Below are 21,061 nucleotides of genomic sequence, written 5' to 3' on the forward strand. Positions count from 1 at the left end.
GCACTGTTTTACTTTTCATTTTATGTGTACATTTTAATATCTTAATGTTCATATCCTTTTAATGTCTATTCTGTTTTGTACAGCGCTTTGAGCTGCATGTTATGTATGAAAGGTCCTATATAAATAAAGTTATTTATTTATTTATTTATCCATGCTCCATTTAGGGCCAGTGAATTGAATCCTGTATGACCTTCCATTAGTCCGACAGGCGGGTATCAAAAATTAATTGTATATATTTTATATGAGCTATTTAAACTACAATGTGGCCCCCAAGTCCAGTTCCTGGACTCCAGTATAGCTGCAAATTGTGTTTTCTACAATCAGTATGACATTTCTCCACCAACAGCGCTGCTCTTACAGGCTGGTCGCCCCGATTGATTCCGACCAGGAACAGGGACTCGGCGATGAACAGGCTGATGCAGAGGTTCTTGTGGATGGTGTTGCGGTCACTCTGGAGGCCACGGAAGAAGCAGAAGGTGAAGAGGCTGATGAGCAGGCAGACCAGCGACAGCAAGATGCCCACCCACGTAATAACGTCCAACAGCATGTCATGAACAGGGTCCGTGTTCTGGAAGAGAGGTGACGAGAGAAAGTGGTCAATAACGTCCAGATGATCTCACTTACAGCGGTGAATGTTGGAAATTGAGGGAGAGGGTGCAGCAATATCAGAGGGAACGGGGCTTTAGAAACATTATTGTCATTAGTGAGCCCAGAAATACATCTCAGTATGTGACTGTAAGGAAAAGAAAATATATAAATGTGATTTATTCCGTTGTAAAAATAGCAACAATCAATAGATAACATTAGTATAAACATTTTTCTCTCCTGAAATGAAAATCACAATTCCAACAATGAAATATAACCCTCAATTTTTTTTTTTTAAAGGAGCATTCACTCAACCTTCCAATAAGCCACTACACAGCGAGCCGCAGGTGGTGGATATGAATCATGAATTAGTCAGTATGAATGAATCCAAAATGCCTCCCATTGTTTCTTTTCTGTCAGAAAGCAAAGTGAACAGTCCAAAGGGCCGCAGGTGTCTAAGACCGACGCAGTGGGAACACAATCAAACCACAACATGGTCAATAACTTTCATCACTGCTTTTAGATAATTTTCTCTTTTCAAACGGTAATTTGCCACCACAGCCAGTTTCTGGCACTAAAAAGTGTTCCGCTGGCGATAAACACGCGGCTTTACGGGAGATAAGGATCAACAGTGACTCCACTGCAGCCATGAAAGAGAATTTACATCAACCCATAAAAGCCAAGTGCACGGTGGGCTACTTGGAGGGAAGCAGCGGAAGGCAACACACCCTAAAATAGCAGCATTTGCAGAATGGCTGACTCATGTGTGCTTTATTAAAAAAACAAACATGTTACAACCCACGTCAGAACCTGCAAGGGCGAAGATGTCATTCTGTCATGCTCGTCTAATAACTTGTAAGAATCAGGGTTCAATGAAGCATGTTTGAATGGGCGACATCATCTTGATAAGCTCTGTACAAAAACACGAGTCCGTATTTTGTTATAAGGCAGAGAGAAGAAGGCCCTGAGCCTTTTTTGCCTGATCAGCAAACTGTAAGGATATGCTCCAAAAGATTTCACTTGACACTGCCAAAAAACTGTCCAAGTGTCACCAAAACAGATGCACACAGAGTCCCAGACCAATGCACATCTGGCATTTGGTAATACATTGTCATTATCTGATCAACTGAACTGAATGATGTCACGTGGAAAGAAAAGACTTGTCGAGATAGAGGCTGAAAACGTGACAAATGCTTAAAAAAAAATGTCTTCTATATGTAAAACATCAGAGTGAAGCATCAGAGAGCTACATCTTGATTTATTAACTTAACATAATTACTGCACCCAAACACTTTGGTCAGCTCCTGACACTCCCTAATTTCCCAAAGGAATCGTCCTCTTTTTCAGTCTGCTGGGCATTGACTTAAAATAAGGGAAAGTGGGAGGAGGGGGGTATTTTAAAGAATCTGGCAACCTCCTTCCAGCTGACTGTCATCCCTGCTGGGACTCAAGGACTATCTGGGTGGAACTTGAGATTTTATGACATGACTATGCCTGAATGCTAATGAAGATCAAACAAGTATCATTTCAACGCGGAAGAAGAAAAAAAGTTGAATACACTTAAAGCTAGACAGTTAATTAGCACTGTCAGCCTGTTCAAAATCAGCAGAGGCCAACAAAGATTTCTTGAAAACGGAGCTCAATTCCCCTTAACTCTGCAAACATCAAACACTGACATTACATATGATCTGTCAGACTTAAGAGTACAGTTCTGCCTTTCGATATCAAAGACCGCGCATGCCGTCTTAACCTCCCGCAAATAATGTATGACTTGGAGCGATCGTATAGGAAACATCCATGAAAATATTTGCTTACGTTGAAAAAAAAACAAAAAAAACCCTGCAAACGCATACTATATGTCTTCTCTCAAACAAGCACCGCTTTAAATCACATTCGGACCACAGTCAGCAGTATTTCTTGCGGGGGCAGTGAGAGAGAGAGAGAGAGAGAGAGAGAGAGAGAGACCATCAACATCCATGGGTGCTATTTTTTTCTCTCTCCTTCCACCAGTCAAGTAAGAGTGAGGAAACTTGGGGTATGAAGTATCACACAAAAGGCTTGTTTAGTGGCAGCTCGGCTAACGCTAGCAGTGAGAGGAGAACAGATGCTGATCATTAAGGGGCTCTGGTACAATAACAGCCGCAGTGCTACTTGAGTCTGGGGAGAGCGCTCTTTTGATTTTCCTGCCTGATGAGCCGTTGTGTATACGTAGGGGGGGGGTGGCGGTGGCAAGATCCTACGTAGAGCAGACGTGTGTGTGTGTGTGTGTGCCTGCCTGTATGAAAGCGAGGCTGATTTCGGTCCCCCTACATTAGAAGGGTGCCTACGCAGTGGGTGGCAACAGATGTCGATGTTTGCGCTTGTGTGCGCTGTAGGTGTGCGGTGTGTGTGTGTGTGTGTGTGTGTGACACATAAGTCTGTTCTCAGTCCACTGCATCACAAAGGCATTGATGCGGTGGGTGGTACTAGCTGCAGCCTATTGTGCGGGGACCCTTAGGTCTCTCGGGCTACCGAGCTGTGCAATGGCTGCAGGCTCTATCCATCACAATCTCACCTTCAATTGGAGAGGGCCAGGTCAGAGAGAAAGAAGAAGGCAAAAGAAACACAAGAGATATAGAGAGGGAGACAAACAGAGAGAGACAGAGTGAAAGGAACTGAGAGAGAAGGGCAGGTAGTGTATCCACACCTGGGTGATGGATTTACTGCGGAATGATTTCTTTGTTCTGGGAGGCGGATGACGGCTGAGACACCGTCAGCCGCAAAGCCTCTACTGAAAGTTTTCTTTTACTGGGGGCTCCGCTCAGGGAGGATGGCAAATTATGTCATCCGCAGCGCCTCTGCACCTAACTTCACAATGACAAGCCTCCGCGGCGGGGACCTGTACAGGGGTCTCTAAAGTGGGCCGACGTAATTTGCTCTGAAATTCACTTGCCGTGTCGCAGGGGCTGCCGAGTCATACGGCGTACATGTTACTTACTGGGGCGCGCCGCGTTTGGGCACATTCGATTTGTCTTCCAATCTTTCTCTCCCATATTTTTTTTTTTCTTTTTCTTATTTCTTAAACACACATATTTTTCATTCCAGACGGATGCCTGAGGAGATTGGCTTTGCCCCTGATCTGCTTGCGCGTAGCACAAAATAAGGTTTCTGGGCAGCCAGGCAGTCTGAGGAGAGAGAGTAGACATGACAACAGCCTTCCGCATCGCACATTCTGGCCATTCCAGTCAAGCCATCTGAACCTGACATCGCATCGCACACACTTAATTACCATAACATCCTGTGTCCAAAGCCAAATCTCCTTAACCAGTTCTTAGAAATGCCGAAGGGGGCGAACTGGTGGAGAGAACAGAGCGTCAATCCTTTATACCTCAAAGAACCGCTCCCAGCATGGGGCCATGAAGCCAATCCAATTAAAATGCATAAATCTGCCCATACGCCTCTGGAGAGGGGGCTTTGACTCATGAAATATGGTCAGGTATGGCAGACGGTTGTGCTAAGGGGTAGCGGCCCACTGTGGGAAGTCATGTGGCAAGTTCACCTACAGTATGACCAAGGATTTATGATCTGCACAGGGATGAGGAGCAGTTGTGGAGAGGGCATATGAATCAGGGGTCCCAGGCAAATTCGTCACGTTTAAAAGGGCCGTGGGAGAGATTCCAGCTGCGTGGGGGGAGTTGACATTCAGCACATGCACCGAATGTTGTCACACTGTGTTCTAGGCTACAATAACTATGATATAATGCCTGAGTGGAACTTTCTGTTGCTATAGCTGTCAACATGGCCTCAGTCTTTTGCACTTTCAACATACACAAGTAGATTTGTTATTTTGAACCAATTTTTCTCGCAGCAACAGCTTGCAGTGCACGCGGTACTTACTACCATGCTAACCACGTAACGGCATAAATATGTTACTAAACTTGACTGACCTTCCCCATCATAGCTGCTGTCTGATGGTGCCAGTGCAGATGTTCTGTAAGGACAATGATGAATGACGCCCAAATATTACCCCTTCCATCATCCAGTGGGATGTACCATTGATTTATCCTCACTGGCCTGTCGGGAATACTGCCACTTACCAGCAGTTCAATCCCTCCCAGGGGCCCAGCCCAGCACACACATGTACTACCTAAATAATGGCCTGTAGGTGGAACCGAAACAGGTCTATCTTTCTTGAGCCGGGGCTAGTGCTTTAGCCCATATTTAAAAGGTTCTTTCACAATGCCCACTGGCTATCTTCACAAACGACTTTAATTCAAAGGAGACTGTTCAATAAGGAGCAGCTGCCTTAGGAGCTTGAGTGGGCTTGAGCCATTAGAGAATCTTAAAAGATACGCTTAAAGCCGACCCCGGCGCAACGTCGGCCCTGGTGTGTTTGTGCCCTTTGTTGTTTGAGTCTGTAGCAGTGTAGTCCTGTATCTATCAAAGAGTAGTTGGACCAAATGCGACAGCTAGGTTTATACAACAAAGAGGCTAATCTGTACACCAAAAACAAGATGACACCACCACAACTGTCAAATCATTATGTAGGTCATTGGTGTGTTAAAGGGAATTTAACATTTCAAATGTGGTTTCAGGTGGAAGCGCCACCCTGTTCCAACAAGTTGGAGTGAGTTGTCACCACCTTTGGAAATCTTGACCGAGATAAATCCCCTCTTTCAATATCCAGCTGAGTGGAGGGAATTTATTTTCGTGGCATGTCAATACACTTCAACCATCCTTAATCGCAGGATGTCTCTAGGCTCAATAACAGAACAGCTCGAGGTTAGAATTATCAACGTTCTTAGCAAAGTCACATCAAAGTACACCCACTCGCATCACTCCCTCCAAAACCCCCTTTGCAATAATTTCTAAAAGATACAAAAGAGACGTAATCTCTAACACACAGCTGCCGTCTGCGAATACAGTTTAATTTGTTTACGTGGCCAACGGCAGTTCTCCACTTGGATAGCGGAATCAGTCAAAAAGCACAGGCTCTCCCCCCAGATAGCTCACATTAGCAAACAAAGCGTTTGAGTGGCGACACAGACAGTAGTGACAGCACTTGATCCCTTTGTGATTGTCTCAATGGCAGTTACCTGATCCCCTGCTTCTGACAGATATAGTGGGTGGGTGTGCTGCAGCGAGGGGGGAGGCATGATTGAGTCATTTGACATTTTTGAGTTCCTGTGAGTCTGCGACTGAAAAAGATTTCACGACTGTGTAAGAGCATTTGATTATTTGGTTAAGGTCATTACGTTAGAGATCCCTGAGGCCCTAAACATGTTTGACTTTATTCATTTTCAATTCCCAACAATGCCCAAACATCTAAGAAGCGTTGGGCTAAAACATTTAGACCAATTTTTAAAAGCCAACTTGAATGACTTTCTTCTCCGTGTGCACAGATCAAAGATTTATGGTGAGTTCAAAAAGGTGATAATTGACTTCAAACATAATTAATCCCAGTGAGAGACACAGCCTGTGGAGTTTGTATAAGTATCTCCGCTGCTGCGAGTGTGTAATAATCTCACACATGCTGAAGTTCAAAGGTTCCATATGAATATGAATATGAATGTGAGCACAGGCAGAGGGCACTTATTGTTAAAAGGTAGCTTATTAGTCTGTTCAACAAATGTTTGGTCTCAAAGGCTTGAAAGTTTTCTCAATAACACCTTGAAGTTTAGCTCTGAACTTATAGTGATAGAAGGTTAAAGACTGTACAGAACATTGCATAATGTGACTAACCCTAACCCTAACCCTACTTCCATATAACATTGTACAGTATAACGCTTATTATTTCCATACAACATTGCAGCATGTAGCACTTGCAAGGTGTGGTACAGATAATCAATGTCTGAAAATATAATGCATTTTTTCTGACAGAAATGAGGTGTATTTTCTGACAGATATGAGGTAACAACTACAAAAATGCATTTCAATTCTGCTCAGCAACACTGTTACATCTGCGTGTCAAGGACCAAGCAGCAAGTTCAAATCCCAGTCAAGGACAAAGTGACAGTGTTCATAATGTCACGCGGCCAAGCAGGAGCGTTTTGTCACTTCTAATTTGTGTGAGGCATTCAGCACTTAGAGCGCAATCATAACTTGGTGCTAAAAAAGTAACAATAAGATACAAGCGCGATATAGATGACAGCTTATTAGGTTGAACATAAAGATCTTTGAATATAACACTGTCATAATTGCCGACCAGCACGTACACTACCCATCGGCCAAAAATACAACAAGATGAAAGATGACGATGAGATAGCGAGTCTCTGTCCTCCAAAGGGAAGACTGTAATTACAGTTTGCCTATCTTTTTTTTTTTTTTCCTGTGATGCCACTGAGAAATAAACAAGGTTAGAATATAATCTGTTGCTCTGAGGGTAATGAGTAATAACAATGCAGAGATGAGCATTGGTATGTTTTGTTGCCATGGCGACGGAAACACACGGTCACTTCAATTTATGAAATCTCTCTCTCTCTCTCTCTCCCCTCGCTGTCTCTCTCCCTCTTTCACGCCGACTTTCCCTCCATTCACTTTGTGTTCTCAGATACAACGCTGACAGTTTGTCAAATAAAATGCCTCCACATCTACCATTCAGCGGCACCCTCCAACAAGCTGCCTTTATAACATCAAAGTGCAAAGAATATGGGAGGGGGGGGGGAGCTATCACTCAGAATTGGGCCGCAACTACTGTCCACTTTCCTCCAGTAAAAACAACACCACAAGCAACCTAGGGTTTCCAAAATGTTAGGGACTGGCTTGACTGAAAGCGTTCCTTTTACTGCCTTCTTTTTTTTTCTCCCTCCTTTCATTCTGTGAAGGCCCCCATTCTTCATCGCTCCCTCTCTATTCCAGGCTCGGCTTGAGCCCTGCAGAGAGCTTAGTCGGTCCAAAAGTCATGCAGCTGAGTGACAAACAGTGACTCTTACTAGCTAGAAGTGACCCCCCCCCCCCCCCCTCCCTCCACTGGAGTAGTGTATGTGTGTGTGTGTGTGTGTGTGTGTATAGAAAAAAAACATACTGCATCTGTGTGTCTGAATGACCGTGCATGAGTGTGTGCCTGCATTTTTTGTGATCGAATGTGCATTGTGTGTGTGTGTGTGTGTGTGAGACAGAGAAAGAGAGACCCAAAAGAGAGATAGAGAGCGACTGGGGAGAGGAGGGAGGTTAAGGAAGGTCTCGGGGCCTTGTGGTTTCGTGGCTAGGGGCCAACTGGGACGGCGCTTACAGAGTGACTTTTTCCACACTGACTTAGAAGGGAGGCTCCGGAGAGACAGATGCCACAAGATACCGAGAGCTACTCCGCTCCGTCAGCAGTGAGCTCCTCAAACTTCCAGTGACAGAAATAATTAAGGCGTCTGTCACCATCAGAACTACGGCATGACTTTCTCCCCGGCCAGCCATTCTCCTGCCTCTCTCTCTTTCCATCTCTCTCTCTCTCTCTCAACCCATCGCTTTTTCTCTCTCTACCCCTCTCCTTTCCTATTCATCTTTCTTTTTTGCTATTTCCTGAGAACTCATGGCCACTCCACCGAAATATCGCACCAAAATTACAGTACTACCTGTTTTATTTTTCCCCACGACTTCCCCTCACACCTCTCTGTTAATTGCGCTTCCCATTATACATATTTACTTCACTGAGTTTCTGTGGTAACCCTGAAGGCAAAAAAGATGCTAGAGAGCGCCAAACAGTACACTGAGAAAACTCTGCAATGCATGTTTCCAATATAACTGTCTTCCTCTCACTATGTTTCCCTCTTAACAAAATAATTAGAGGCAAAGAGGGTTGGGGATGGCTGAGAATAATCAAGTAAATGCTTGACCTCTGAAAGACAAACCCATCAGATTCCCCTTGATGTCAATTAAAGCAGTAAGCAATGAATAACTCCCACATCATGAAATCTATTCAGTTCAGGTTAGGATGCGGATGGAGAAACAGAGAGACAGGTAGTGAAAACAAATAGAGAGAGATTCGTCAAGTACCCGTTGTTGTGCTGTATCTCATGAGGTTTCAAAAATATCTGAAAGCCTAAAGAAAATATTAGTTGTAAAACCAATACGCAGGCAGCTCAGTGCCGTTGTCTCTGAAATTTCTGCATGCCCAAAACACACCGCAGACTGGAGACGACCATATGTTTTGAACACTTTACAGACTTAAGGGTTTAGGCGGCTGCGGTCAATACGCACTTTACACTGGCGATGTCATCTAAGACGTCTAAAACTATATGAATAAAAGCTTAGAGTAACCATTGGCACTTTAAATGTTAGTCTGCAAAGTGCCGTGAAGGTCAGAAAACAGTTATCAGTCTATTTTGTTCACTTAACTAAAAAGCACAGGAAATATAAAAATATATTTACAAGCAGCGATGAAAGAGATGATTCGAACAGTTTCGGGCCCTTGTTGCTTCTCTTGTCCACTATTCATCTTGGAATTGAGTGGGTCTGAAAACTAGGATGAGTCAATCCATTTTCATCTCTTTCAGCCGCATTTGGTAAATACCACATCTCTGTGGAAAAATAGGTCCATTGAGCAGCAGAAAAGATCGGGCCTACCTTGACCTCCACGTGGGCCATGAGGACGGCGAAATTGGTGAGATGGGTGCAGGAGCACGTGGTGTGCGTCCGGTTGGTGCCGAGCAGGCGGCAGTCCTGCGTCGACCAGAATCCAGTCATGCTCCGCTTGGAGTAACTCCAGAACGAACAATTGGGGTTGAAGTTCTCCTCAGACTGCTGTGAGAGGGCAAACAACACGGCAATTAGTGTGTGGAATCATACACGATGGAATTAATAGGAGGAAAAACACATGTTCCCTTTCTTCAGCCTGACCCTTGCCAGGTTAAATGGAAGCGAATGGAGGTAATTCCAGTATATCTTGCGGCTTTAGACCCTCCATCTCTACTTTCCTTTGTTTAGAAACGGCTCAAAATAGAGGCTTATGGTTTTTCCTACGCAATCCTTATCCATTCTAAAGTGAATTGCAGGTGGGTTTACTGTCATGCGGCATCAAGTGGCACCATGCCTGTTTTTCATTGTGTTTTCTGACCTCTCTTTAACTTTCACTGCATGACAATGGACCGCCCCACTGTTTAATGGGTGCCACCGCTGTCTCTGCCAGGCTACAGCCCTAACGACTAGCGCCTCCCCGCTATCTCACTTGCCATTTCGCAAAAGTCATTCAAGTCACTGGCACATAACACACAAGCAGAACTAAATAAAACTGCTGATAAATAGATGCATCAACGCCCCCCCGCCCCCCGCCCCCCTTCCCTCTTGAGCCCAATTTCTTTGTGGCGTCTGAAACAAAAGGGAAGCACAAGTCAAAATCCTTTTCTTCGTGCCTCACAGGTTCCAAGGTTAGATGTATCTCATTTCTCAGCATAAACACGTTAAGCTGCGAGGAACAATGGTTTTCCATAGTATCACAGTTCCAGTAGGATAATTAGTCTAATACGGTTTATCCTCTGTAAATGTAAATTTGCCGCTGATTGGCTTTACCCTTCACACAGCAAAAGCCGGGTAAAGTATTCCACAGCAAGCAGACAGGATGACCCTCTGTCCCATTAATGGCTTTAATTGGTCCCATTAAGTGGTGAGGCAAGGAAGCGAAACAATAACTAGAGGACAGACATCATCCCAGAAGACCAGTGATCCAAAACCTCATGGTTGAGGGGGACTTAACTGTGGGAAGCCAGGAAAATGAGAACCCACGCTCGGTGCAGCTGATTCCAGATAATTTATGTTCATTTTGAAGGGCAAACTCTGTTGCTGAAGCACACTCAGTGCACCTGAGATGACAGATTAATACCTTCCATTCATTCTGGAAGTATAATACGCACTTAATGCATGCACTCGGCAGTCCCCGGCTACTCCGTGTAATGAATGGGTCAACTCTGATCACATTCAATAGTGAGCCTACGCAAAATCTACAGTATTTGTAAATATTTATGTTTCTTTATTTACATTTGCTGTACTTTGGCACACTGAAATGGTAACTTACTCATCTCCTGATGCTGCTCTTGTATTATATAGGGAAGGAGCTGCAGTGGAGGGAACACACTTTTTCAAAAGGGCACTGTTTTATTGAAAGTGGTCCATCTGAGCGAGGAAAGGGTATGAAAACGGCAGTGCCCCTACATTAGACCAACAGTAAAATTGCCGAATCTACAGTCCAAATTACAAATTATACTTAAGGCAGGTGAGTCATGGTAATAACTGCATTGACACTGCCTCCTGACATTTTCCCACCATTTCATTCTGACAGCATAAGCCATCATCCGTTTTACTCTCTATTCTTCTTGCTCCATGTTTTCCTCCAGTTGTTCCTGCTTCCTTCCAGGTCCCTCCCACACACAAGAACCACCGCAATTCTCTCATGGCGGTTCAACCTCCCCGATAATCGCTGAAGGCGCTGTTCATAGACAAAACAGGGATATTTCGAGGGTAGTCGGGTGTGGAGGAGATAATGGAGTGGAGGGGGAGATGTCGCGACTCCCCACAATGACTAACCAGCCTCCAGTGAGGCTCAATATAGGACTGATATTTGTTCAGCCATCCAGGTTGGTATTTGTTCAAAACTAATAAAAAACAAACTGACTATGCATCCCCACCATCATCCTGTGAGCAATTTGTTTTCCACAATTCATTTTTTTCCTGCGCCTCTTTGAATTAAACTTCTTTCTATAAACTTCATTTTCTTGCTTCGGGTCTTGGGCTTTGTGGATTTTTGGTGCGCTTGAGGGGTAGAGGAAATTGTAATGGAAGGGCTTTGGAGTTATATCGAGAAAATAAGTGTGTGTGTGTGTGAGAGAGAGAGAGAGGGAGAGAGAGAGAGAGACAGAGAGAGAGAGAGAGATTAAATGCACATGCACACACGCTCTCTCTCATATCAAAATAATAAAAAAACAGACAAACATCACAGACAGAAAATTACCTGTAGATGTCTGATGGTGAAAATGACCGGGTCAGAGAGGTAGACTTTGTTGGAGTCCTTGTTGATGGCAGCGGTGATAACCGGTGAGTTGACGATGACGGAGTAGTTGGTAGCCATGGCCTCGCTGCCCAGCTTCATGCTGGCGTTCTCCGTTGAAAGGTAGATCCCAATGTGCTTGTACAGGACAAATGCGATCCGGATCTCACCTGTAAGAGGACAAAGGGGCACAACGTTCTATAATCTTTCACAATAACCTGGACATAAAAAATGTGACAATAATGCAGTATGATGGTCCATTTGGATTTTTTTTTTTTATTTCTAGCATGTGTCGTTTAAAGACGAGTAAGTAATAAATAATGGCAAGAAACACTCAATCAAAGCTTTGTTACAACAGAAAGCAGAATCTGTGTACAACCACTAGACACAATAAAACTGTCAAAAAAGTGACAACAGCTCCGCACAAAAAAGAAAAATGACAGGACTTTCATACATCCACAAAAAATTATTTTAATTCAGCATCTGTGAAAATGTGATTACCACTCTTCTGCTGGCTCTGACAAAGGCAGCCATTTTTCTTGTTACTCATTTCCTTCTCTCTCTCGCTCTCATTCGCATTCCTTTCCCCTCCTGCCGTCTCACTTTTGAGCGCTGATATGAAAGAAAGATTCCTCCCGCCGCGACTGAGATCACTTACTCAGATGAAAAGAAAACAATTTGGGCGCTACGGCGCTGGATGACGGGGGATATTTCCCCGTCATCCAGCCACCCTGCTATAATGATCCGCCTGGGCACGGCTGGACATGGTTTTAGTCACCCAGCTAAGCGGCAGTGAGCTCAGCTAGAGTCGATTCTGATTTCTGATTTGCATGAGCTGATAATAAAGGCGAAAAATGGGGCCGCGTCACTCCCGAAGATAGCCGCGCATTGTGTGCAACTGCCTCATTTACAGTTTAGAGGTATACTTGAATGCAACTAATTCCACGGCCAGGGCCTCCCTTCTCCCATTTGAAACCTGCTGAAATAACTGTGTGCTTTATACACAGTCCAACAAAGGATTTGTGCAGCAAATTGAAAGTTATTCACAAGTGCGACTGTAATGAAATCCCTGCAAAGCCGATGCATTTCCCCTTGAATGTGACATCCAAAACAGGGACAGAAAAACTTTTAAGCCATTTTGATTAATTACAGTACATCTTGTCTGCCAGAAAACTGCTGTACTTACAACAGCTGTCTTATTTTAGCTAGGTCAAATTTTGTCGATTCAATTTCCCTTCTATCAGAAACCTGAATAGCACGCCGGACCAAAGCTGCGCTGAAGGCGTGAGTACCCTTTGCTTCGACAATAGCAGGCCAGTCAAAGATGATTCAAAGGTTTCACTACACTCACCGTTTCGTCCGTGCTGTTTCAACGTGTTGGCAGAGAGGTGGATGGAGTTTCCCTGTCCTCCGGTTTGTGGAAACTTCAGGTCCGGCAGATTTCCATCCGTGCTCATCCTGGCTACCTCCAGCTCTGCGTACATAGAAAACACACCCAAGCAAGACAACAGAAGTATAGTCAATAAGCAAGTACTTCGGAAAAATCAGCATGAAGACGAACAAATCTGTATACTTAGAACCACAGCAGTGTACAATATTTCAGCGAGGATTGTGGACCTTGTACAATGCCCTCCAACTGTCAAAATAACATCTTATCTTTCAACATGCACTAATGTCATAATAGAGACGCATGACAGCCATCTAAGGGGGGTTACAAAAGCAATAAAACTGCTACTTGCCATATAAGAGCTATTTGATTAAAGTTGCTTTCTAGACCTTGCACTTCACCTTTTTATGCATATGTAAACTTCAAATAGATTTCCAGGCCCTTCTCCAATTCAAAAAAACATTCTTTGGTTGTAATTGATTTCATTAATCAGTACAGTCCCCGCGAGTGCTAAATGAAGTACATCCTTTCTTGATTCACGCGGCTTTGAAGGATTGCCTCCCTCTCGACTCTCTGATCTGTGCGCATGGGGGTAACAGTGTTGCTATAGGCTGCTTTATCGAGTGAGCACCGAGTGTTCAGGTGTAAACACAAAGAAAGTGATGCCATACTTTCCAGTTGCTGCCTCAACTGTAAAAAGCAGATGCTTTCTCTGCCCTGCGAAAAAAGAAGCAGCCTTCGTTCCAAGGAATCCTTTTCTCGAGCAGAGCGGGGAGAGCAAGCGATACATGGAGGAGATAGAGACAAATGAGGAGGGAAGACGAGGTTGCTTCTGCGGCAGCTCAACAGCTGTTGTGTCTGAGGCAAGCTCCTAATTTATGGTTCAAAGACTCTGGCATCATACAGCAGAGGAAAATGAGCTGCTGATAGGAGCCTGGCTGAAATAAAAAGCTCATTCTATCAAAGTTATTATGGTATGATACAATTCAGTTTAATAAAACAGTTGAGTGCGCTGCAATCTCAAGTATTGGTGACCCATGTGAAGTCTAGGTATTCCTAAATGTCACATTAATTCCCAAACCACTGAGATGAATCAATTGATTCATTGCCAGGCAGAAATACTAAAAAAGAAAAGTTGCACAAATGTTAGGTTCCAAAAGGACTGGCGAGTGGAAAAGCTGAACTTGAACTTGAAATACTACATTATTAAGTGTGAGACTTCATAAGCCCGATATCCTGTTCAACTCCATGATTTGATGTCAGCTGCCTTTGACTTTGATATCAAGGTTGGTGCCCACAAAAAACTACAAAGAGGCCACATTTAATCCTCCCTGTGCATCTACTGTCTAATCCAGCCTTTCCCATACTTTCGCTTTTGAAACAAAAACCTTTGTATTACCATTCTCTTGCACTTTTGCAAAAGCAAGGGCTTTTTTTGGTGATGCATTCCTATTCAACCCAGCCAAGACAATACCCCAGATAGCGCAGGATTCCCAGGATTCCAGGCCTGCCTTTTGAATCAAGGGAACATTTTTTTTCTTCCTCTCCCCCTACCCTGTTTGGTTGTGTAAAAGAGCTTAAGACGGGCTTTAGGGAATTTCTCCCGTGCCATAGAAGTTGTTGCACCCAAAGGCTATACCTTCAAAGCCGGTTTAAATAACGCGCTAATCGGTAGAAATCTGTTCCTCAGATTATCGCGCCGAAAGTGAGGCGAGCTCGCGCAGACAAAGCCCCCCGACGAGCACATGCACTGTGACGTGTAAACACAAACACAGACACAATGGGCAGGGAAATATCCTTCCGTCTCGGAGAGCGAAGAAAATAGATCTCATTATCAGCTTGAGCCTAAAATTGGAGCGAGCTTTGAGAAAGCTTTCAGACTGCAGACTGATTTCACTTAACGGCAAGAAAACCGACTCCCCGAACGCAGATAAAAAAGCACGTATTCACAGGTACAGAGGGTGCGAGCTACAGCCACGCCTGCACACACAAAAACCCCTTCACTCTACACGTAATTCCCTGTGAGAGATCATTCATTAGCTGCTGCAGTGGTTACCGATGATTTTATAGGTCTCCTCACCCTCATTTAACCAGCATGGATGGCATGAGGGACTGCAGGAGCCAGCAAAGCCAACTGGCTGAAAAACTAAGCAGAGCAAACAGAGAGATAAGGCCTAGTAAACATGTCACCATCACATGATTAACCAGACTACCGCTATACACTATAAAATCTCATTCGCGTTGTGCAGGGATTGTTTCATTCCCCCTCCAAACGGGCCCAGAATCTCCTTAATACCCCGATGAATTGTGTGCCAGATACAATAAAATCCATTTTATTAATTCTCCTTACGCTCGCTTCCTTTCAAGTCGGTAGACCTATATTTTAAGGTTGCCATGGCAGCAGGAACTTAAAAAATCCCACCCGTTCAGAGAAGGGGGCGATACATCATAACATTATTTTTTCCTAATTCCCCCCTGCATCAGTAGCCGCCATTTGCAAAAAAAAAAAAAAAAATAGTTCTTTTATTCAATCTTTGCTTTCACCAGCTGAAAATTGGGCTCAGCAAATGGCTGGAAATGTAAACTGCTGATTTACTTAAGTCAAGAACAGATGTATCCAGTTATGATACACAAAGCATTTGTGTCATTAAAATGTCTTTCCTTTCATACACTAGAGACCATGGGTAGAAATTGAGACATACAAAGATTTAAATGCAGGAAACATGGATACTTTCTTCAAAAACTGATAGCCGAGGACTAATGGAAGCGGTGATGATAGAAGTTCCAATATCTGCACTCAATCGCTGTTTATACTGATATGAGTATTGATCCCTGATCTGCAAGTCTAGCGGTTTATTCAGGATAATAATTGACATGAACATAAACACAATCATTTGAGATAATTATGTCAATTTATAGGCGACGCCCAACAGAAGGGTCGCCCATAAGCAAGCCTACTACACTTAACCTCCGGTGAAACGGAGAACATTTATCCAGTGACCTTCACTCTTGTTCAGAAGCCTCAAGAGCTCTGCTGTCAATATGAGAGCACTCTGGATCAATAGCTATATGGTGAACTCTGTAACCCCATACGATGGACAACGCCAGAGAGGGATGAGACACTTAAGACGCTTGACAGAAACGCCACTGGGATACATTATGAAGACCAAGCTGAAAAAGAGCTGAGTCTTCCAGCCAAGCTAATATCCGTTGCAAAGCAGCTTGAGGACAAATTAATTTAACTTTGCCCAAGTTGGTTTGCTCATACAGGCAAAGACAATCACATTAGCATATATTTTCCTTGTCATCATTGTGTTCTGATTGTTGTCATCTTTGACAAAGAAAATAAAAGAAACACATTGAAACCAACAGGTTTTCTCAGAACTGTTTATGCCCTCTTTTAAGTAAACATTTCACAAGCCATATAATTATAATCTCCTCCTCATGAGAACCAAATGAAACATTTTTGTTTACACATATTTAAGCAGCATTTGCACTGGAAAATACTCAACAGAAATGTCCTCAGCATATACTCACGGATGTTGTCGGTGTTCTCCTGCACGATGTCAGTCTTGAGCAGGTTGTCGGCCAGGACAAAGGCCCCTTGCTCCACCGTGTCCAGCAGCATGGTGGCTGCCCTCAGCTGCTCCCCGGTGCTCAGCTCCCTCCACGCTGCCTGGGCCTGTGGCTGGAGCAGATTGTTGACCGTCTCCACCATGGCCTGGAGAATCCAAATCATCGATTTAGTAAAAAGAAGCTAAGCTGGCCTGGGACTGGTGTGTTTTTTTTCTTTTTGGGACTGGTGTTTGACACGGTGATTTGGTAAGTGGTATGAGTGAGGGAAGATCAAAGACAGTTCAGAAATGAAAAAAACTAATCACACAATCCTGTGGGATTGTGCAAGGAAGAAGCGTGAAGCGTTACTCTCTTTTTCGTTTTTTATTTGAATTGAGAGTTCCTCAGTGATCTTTCTACAGAGCAATTTTCATGACTCTTTTTAGAATTCCTTAAAAAAATGATGCTTCAGGCCATAGATTGTCATTCAACAGCAGCAACAAACGAATTTGCAGTGACATTTGATATGTTGTTAGGTTGCTGTTGCTGCTATTTGTTTTAATCTAGAGGAAGAATGAATCATGCAAATGAATCAGAGCCAATGCTTACAAGACTAGAGGCCAATGCTTACATGACTTGAGGCTAGAGTCTTTAATTGGTGTGATAAATGTTCTTCCTTGCAGACAATCCCAATGCACAAAAGCACTACAATAAATACCGCAACATTGTCAAATTCAGTTCAGAAGCCAATCGTTGTACAAGGTTTTTGCTGGTAGCAACTCTCGGCAACCATTCAGATGAATGCTTTCCTGCATATTAATAGTAGCTAACCACTATTACGCCTACTTTAATCTCCTCGCAACAATGCTGAAGCTGGTAAGCTAGGGAGAAGCGAGAACATTCTCAAGACAAGATGAAAAATTGAGAGCCATTAAAGATTTAAAAATGCCAATGGCAAGATTTATGAATGGAATACTAATTGGTCAAGCAAAGCCATTCATTCCCTGTACCACTGCTCCAACAGAGCAAAATGAGCCCGAATGCCATGAAAAAGGAAGCAATTTCTAAGCCATTAGGTGGTCAAACACGTGATTTTAGGCGTTTCATTGCACAGCTAATAATGGTAACATTCCCATGCTCTACAGAGCAAAGGAGTACAAAGATAAAGGTCTGATAAAGAATAATTCATATTTTCAGGAATCACAACCCTCTGATATCCCTCTGATATATCCCACTTCTTCAAAAGCCAATTTACACACCCTCGTCACACCATCAGGATGGAAGCCACTCTCTATCACAAGTGCATGTCAAAAAATAAGAAGTGGGGGCGAGGGGGGGATCAAGACATTCAAGTCGGGTAGAGAGAGCTCCTCTAATGTGGTGTACAGCAATACTTCAGTGTGAACCCCGCGGTTAGATTCCTTTTTTGATCAATGGAGTATGAAAGGGAATAAGAGTTTCAGAATGACTCCAAAACAGCGGGGGATGAAACCAAAGGGGATGGAGGAGAAATCATCTGTCCTGGCTGCTTGTATCTAATGCATTTTTGAACAATCCCCTGAAAACAAAACAAAAAAGTGATTATTAAAGATTTTACATTCACTAAACAGAAGCGTAATGGGCTTCCAATTACCTTATCATGATAATTTATATATGCTTCAAATCAATCTGATAGTGAGAGGTAGTGCAAGAGAAAATGAGTGATTGTATTCAACTCATGGCACTGGCTGAGATGAAGAGAATTTCAAATAGCACCAGCTGGCTTTTCCTCATACAAAACATACCCTGCACACATATTAAGCCACCCACGCCCCCACACAGCCACACAAACCTATGCAAGCACACACACATACACACAGACACATGCATACAACACACACAGATACACACACACACATACATACACCTCTGCACCTGCTAATATACAGAAACATACATGCGCCTGAACACACAGGCAGATGCACACACTTTCTTCCACATAGACAGTAACAATCCGTGCAGAGCAAAATATCCACGCATACATGTGGGAGCGCCCACACACACACACACACACACACATACACTCACAAAGGCAGGCAGTCTACCAACTTTGATGTAATTATTCATTATCTGCAGCCAATCTCCAATCGCACCTTTTGACATTCAGCTAGAGGCAGAGGTTGATTCACTCTCAATTAAGGAGCTCTTTTTCTTCAGGCACTGACATATTTTCTTTTTTTCTTTTTTCACCACTGCTAGGTTTTCACCACTTCTTAAAACAGCGGAATAATGGTTCTTGAGGGAACGGATTGCTGGACTTGCAGAGGAGGCTGTCACGCTTCTCTCAAATGCGCAGCAGACAAAGAAAAGAACAAGGTGGATGAGCAGCTCTCAAAAGCCCAAGTGATGGGTAAAAAACTTAACGAGGAGAGAATATGCAATGGATAATTGATTAAAAAAGAGTGAAACAAAAAACAAAGGAGGGCATAGGGTATATTAAAAATTAATACTGGAATCAGTTTTCTTACTGGCTCTTCAAGCATTTACAAGACAGATGGACACAAAGCAATAAACTGACAGTCACTCATTGTGCATCATTTGGACATGCAATAGGCGATGTACAATGCAACACAAAGTCCTCATTTCCATGATTAGTATGCATGCAATGCGACAATTTTGCCCCACTAAACCCGGAGGATAAAATGATGACCGAGTTTAGCTTCTTGATATGGGGACACAGTGCTCATGGTGGACCCAGTGAAATTTATCAATTATCTGGGTAAGAGAGTTGGATGATTACAAGATTAAATTCAACTTCAAAATGAGCAACCTGCCAATAAGCTGCAGGATATAGATAATGTCCTCTACATGGTTTTTTGCTCATACACTGATACATACTCAGTGAAACGGGGCAGAACATGCAGGATAATGCCATAAATCTTGTACACAGCAAGTACATTTAAATAAAATCCGCCTCTTACATGAGTGTGTTCTCATATCAAATGCATACTTATAGTTATGAAAAGTAATGCAATGTAATTCTGTATGATATTCTGTGAATTTTGTGAAACAGGAGGCAGAGTTCAAAAGACTAAAACAGGCAGTAGTTTGACATTGAAATATCACGGTGGAAAATAAAGGTGTGGAGGTCGAGGGTTCAATTCCTGACTCATACAAAGACATTTTCTGCTGTGCATGAAGTTTTCATTTTCAGTTTTTTCCATTTAACCATGACCAAAACATTACCCTAACCTTAACCAAATTGTTTTAGTTGTCTAACCTTAACCCTAACCTTAACCTAAGTTGTTTTAGCACAGTGATGCAGCTGGCCATGCATAGGCATAGTATGCGTATGGTACAAATCAAGGGGTTTTCATAAGATACCATATTGTGCATATACTTCATTTTGTGCTTAACAGCTGAAATTCTGAGATAAAAATGAAAATGAATACAAACGGGATGCAGCAATAGCACCATAAATATGTATGCATTTTTAATGAAGTAATGCATAAGGTGTGCTTGTACTCCATTATGGTAAAACAACAGTACCATGCATTACCTTCTACTTTTCTATAAGCAAATGAATTTACAGTAACAGATAGCAACAGAATGTCTAACTGCTTTGCATATTAGTAATTTTCTATTTGCCTTTAAGACAGTACAGCCTGTGCAGCACAGTATGCAAATTTGTGGGTAAATATAGCAATTGAAAGACATTAGCCTAATTAGAGGCTACATACATGAGCAGTGGGGGCTACTGCCAACACGCCATTATAGGAAGACAGGGGCTCACAGTATGTATATGTACACATGATGAGAGATTTACAGTTAACTCCTAATAATGCATACACATACAGTCTTGCAGTGTGGGGAAGTGAAGTGAGACAAACTGCAGGATATTTTGTCCCAGATACTATGCATATAATGTGATAAAAACCAAAACAAACAAAAATAAAATACATTTCTTTCATCTAATGCAAAGTTATAGTGGACAAATGGTTCCTCTAGTGTCTGTCTTTCTGATAAAAATTTGTCAGGAAACAGAGAAGAAAAAGTTTATGTATGAGTAATTACGCTTCACTCCGAGTCTGCTCATCCTCCAGCTGTCGTCTCCCTTGAGCAACACACACACACACACACACACTAAGACAGTTTTGGTTAAGGTTAGGGTTAGGTCTAGGCAACTGGTCATGATTAAGTAAGAAAAAAAATAGCTGAAAATGAAAACTTCACTTTTTGCATGAGTTGGGAATTGAATCCGACTTGCCAGATTCAAAAGGCAAATGTATACACCCATCCACCACCCCAACCTCCACGCCTTCACTTTGAACAGGGTGCTATTTTAATGTCGAACCACTGCCTGTTTCTATTTGTGTTTCCTCCATGTAATCCTTTTGTGGCGGGGAAACTTATTTCTCTCACTCACTGTGCACAGAGCACGTTATTTGCATTTCAAGACATTGTGCTTATTTCACAAAAATTCCATGCGACCGGGCTGAAAAGAGCCTCATCTCTCCAACCTCAGTTGGAGAGATGCAGCACCCCACTACCATCACCACAGTCTGTGTAGCTGAGTGGTACAGAAGTGATAGTGTCTTACTGCTATT

The 21,061-nt window shown here is 43.0% G+C and overlaps 1 protein-coding gene across 1 annotated transcript in view; it reads right to left on the reverse strand.

Moving 5' to 3' along the window:
* Positions 1-21,061, reverse strand: part of LOC139914573 (adhesion G protein-coupled receptor L3) — a 142,500-nt gene that overhangs the window by 32,698 nt on the left and 88,741 nt on the right. The window contains exons 10-14 of the mRNA XM_078291708.1: positions 16,458-16,641; positions 12,885-13,007; positions 11,498-11,703; positions 9,121-9,297; positions 359-568 (exon numbers count right to left, since the gene is read on the reverse strand). Of these exons, the coding sequence (XP_078147834.1) occupies positions 359-568; positions 9,121-9,297; positions 11,498-11,703; positions 12,885-13,007; positions 16,458-16,641 (900 nt within the window). The remainder of the gene's footprint in view (positions 1-358; positions 569-9,120; positions 9,298-11,497; positions 11,704-12,884; positions 13,008-16,457; positions 16,642-21,061) is intronic.

This window comes from Centroberyx gerrardi, chromosome 23, assembly GCF_048128805.1.
Source record: "Centroberyx gerrardi isolate f3 chromosome 23, fCenGer3.hap1.cur.20231027, whole genome shotgun sequence".
NCBI lineage: Eukaryota > Metazoa > Chordata > Actinopteri > Beryciformes > Berycidae > Centroberyx > Centroberyx gerrardi.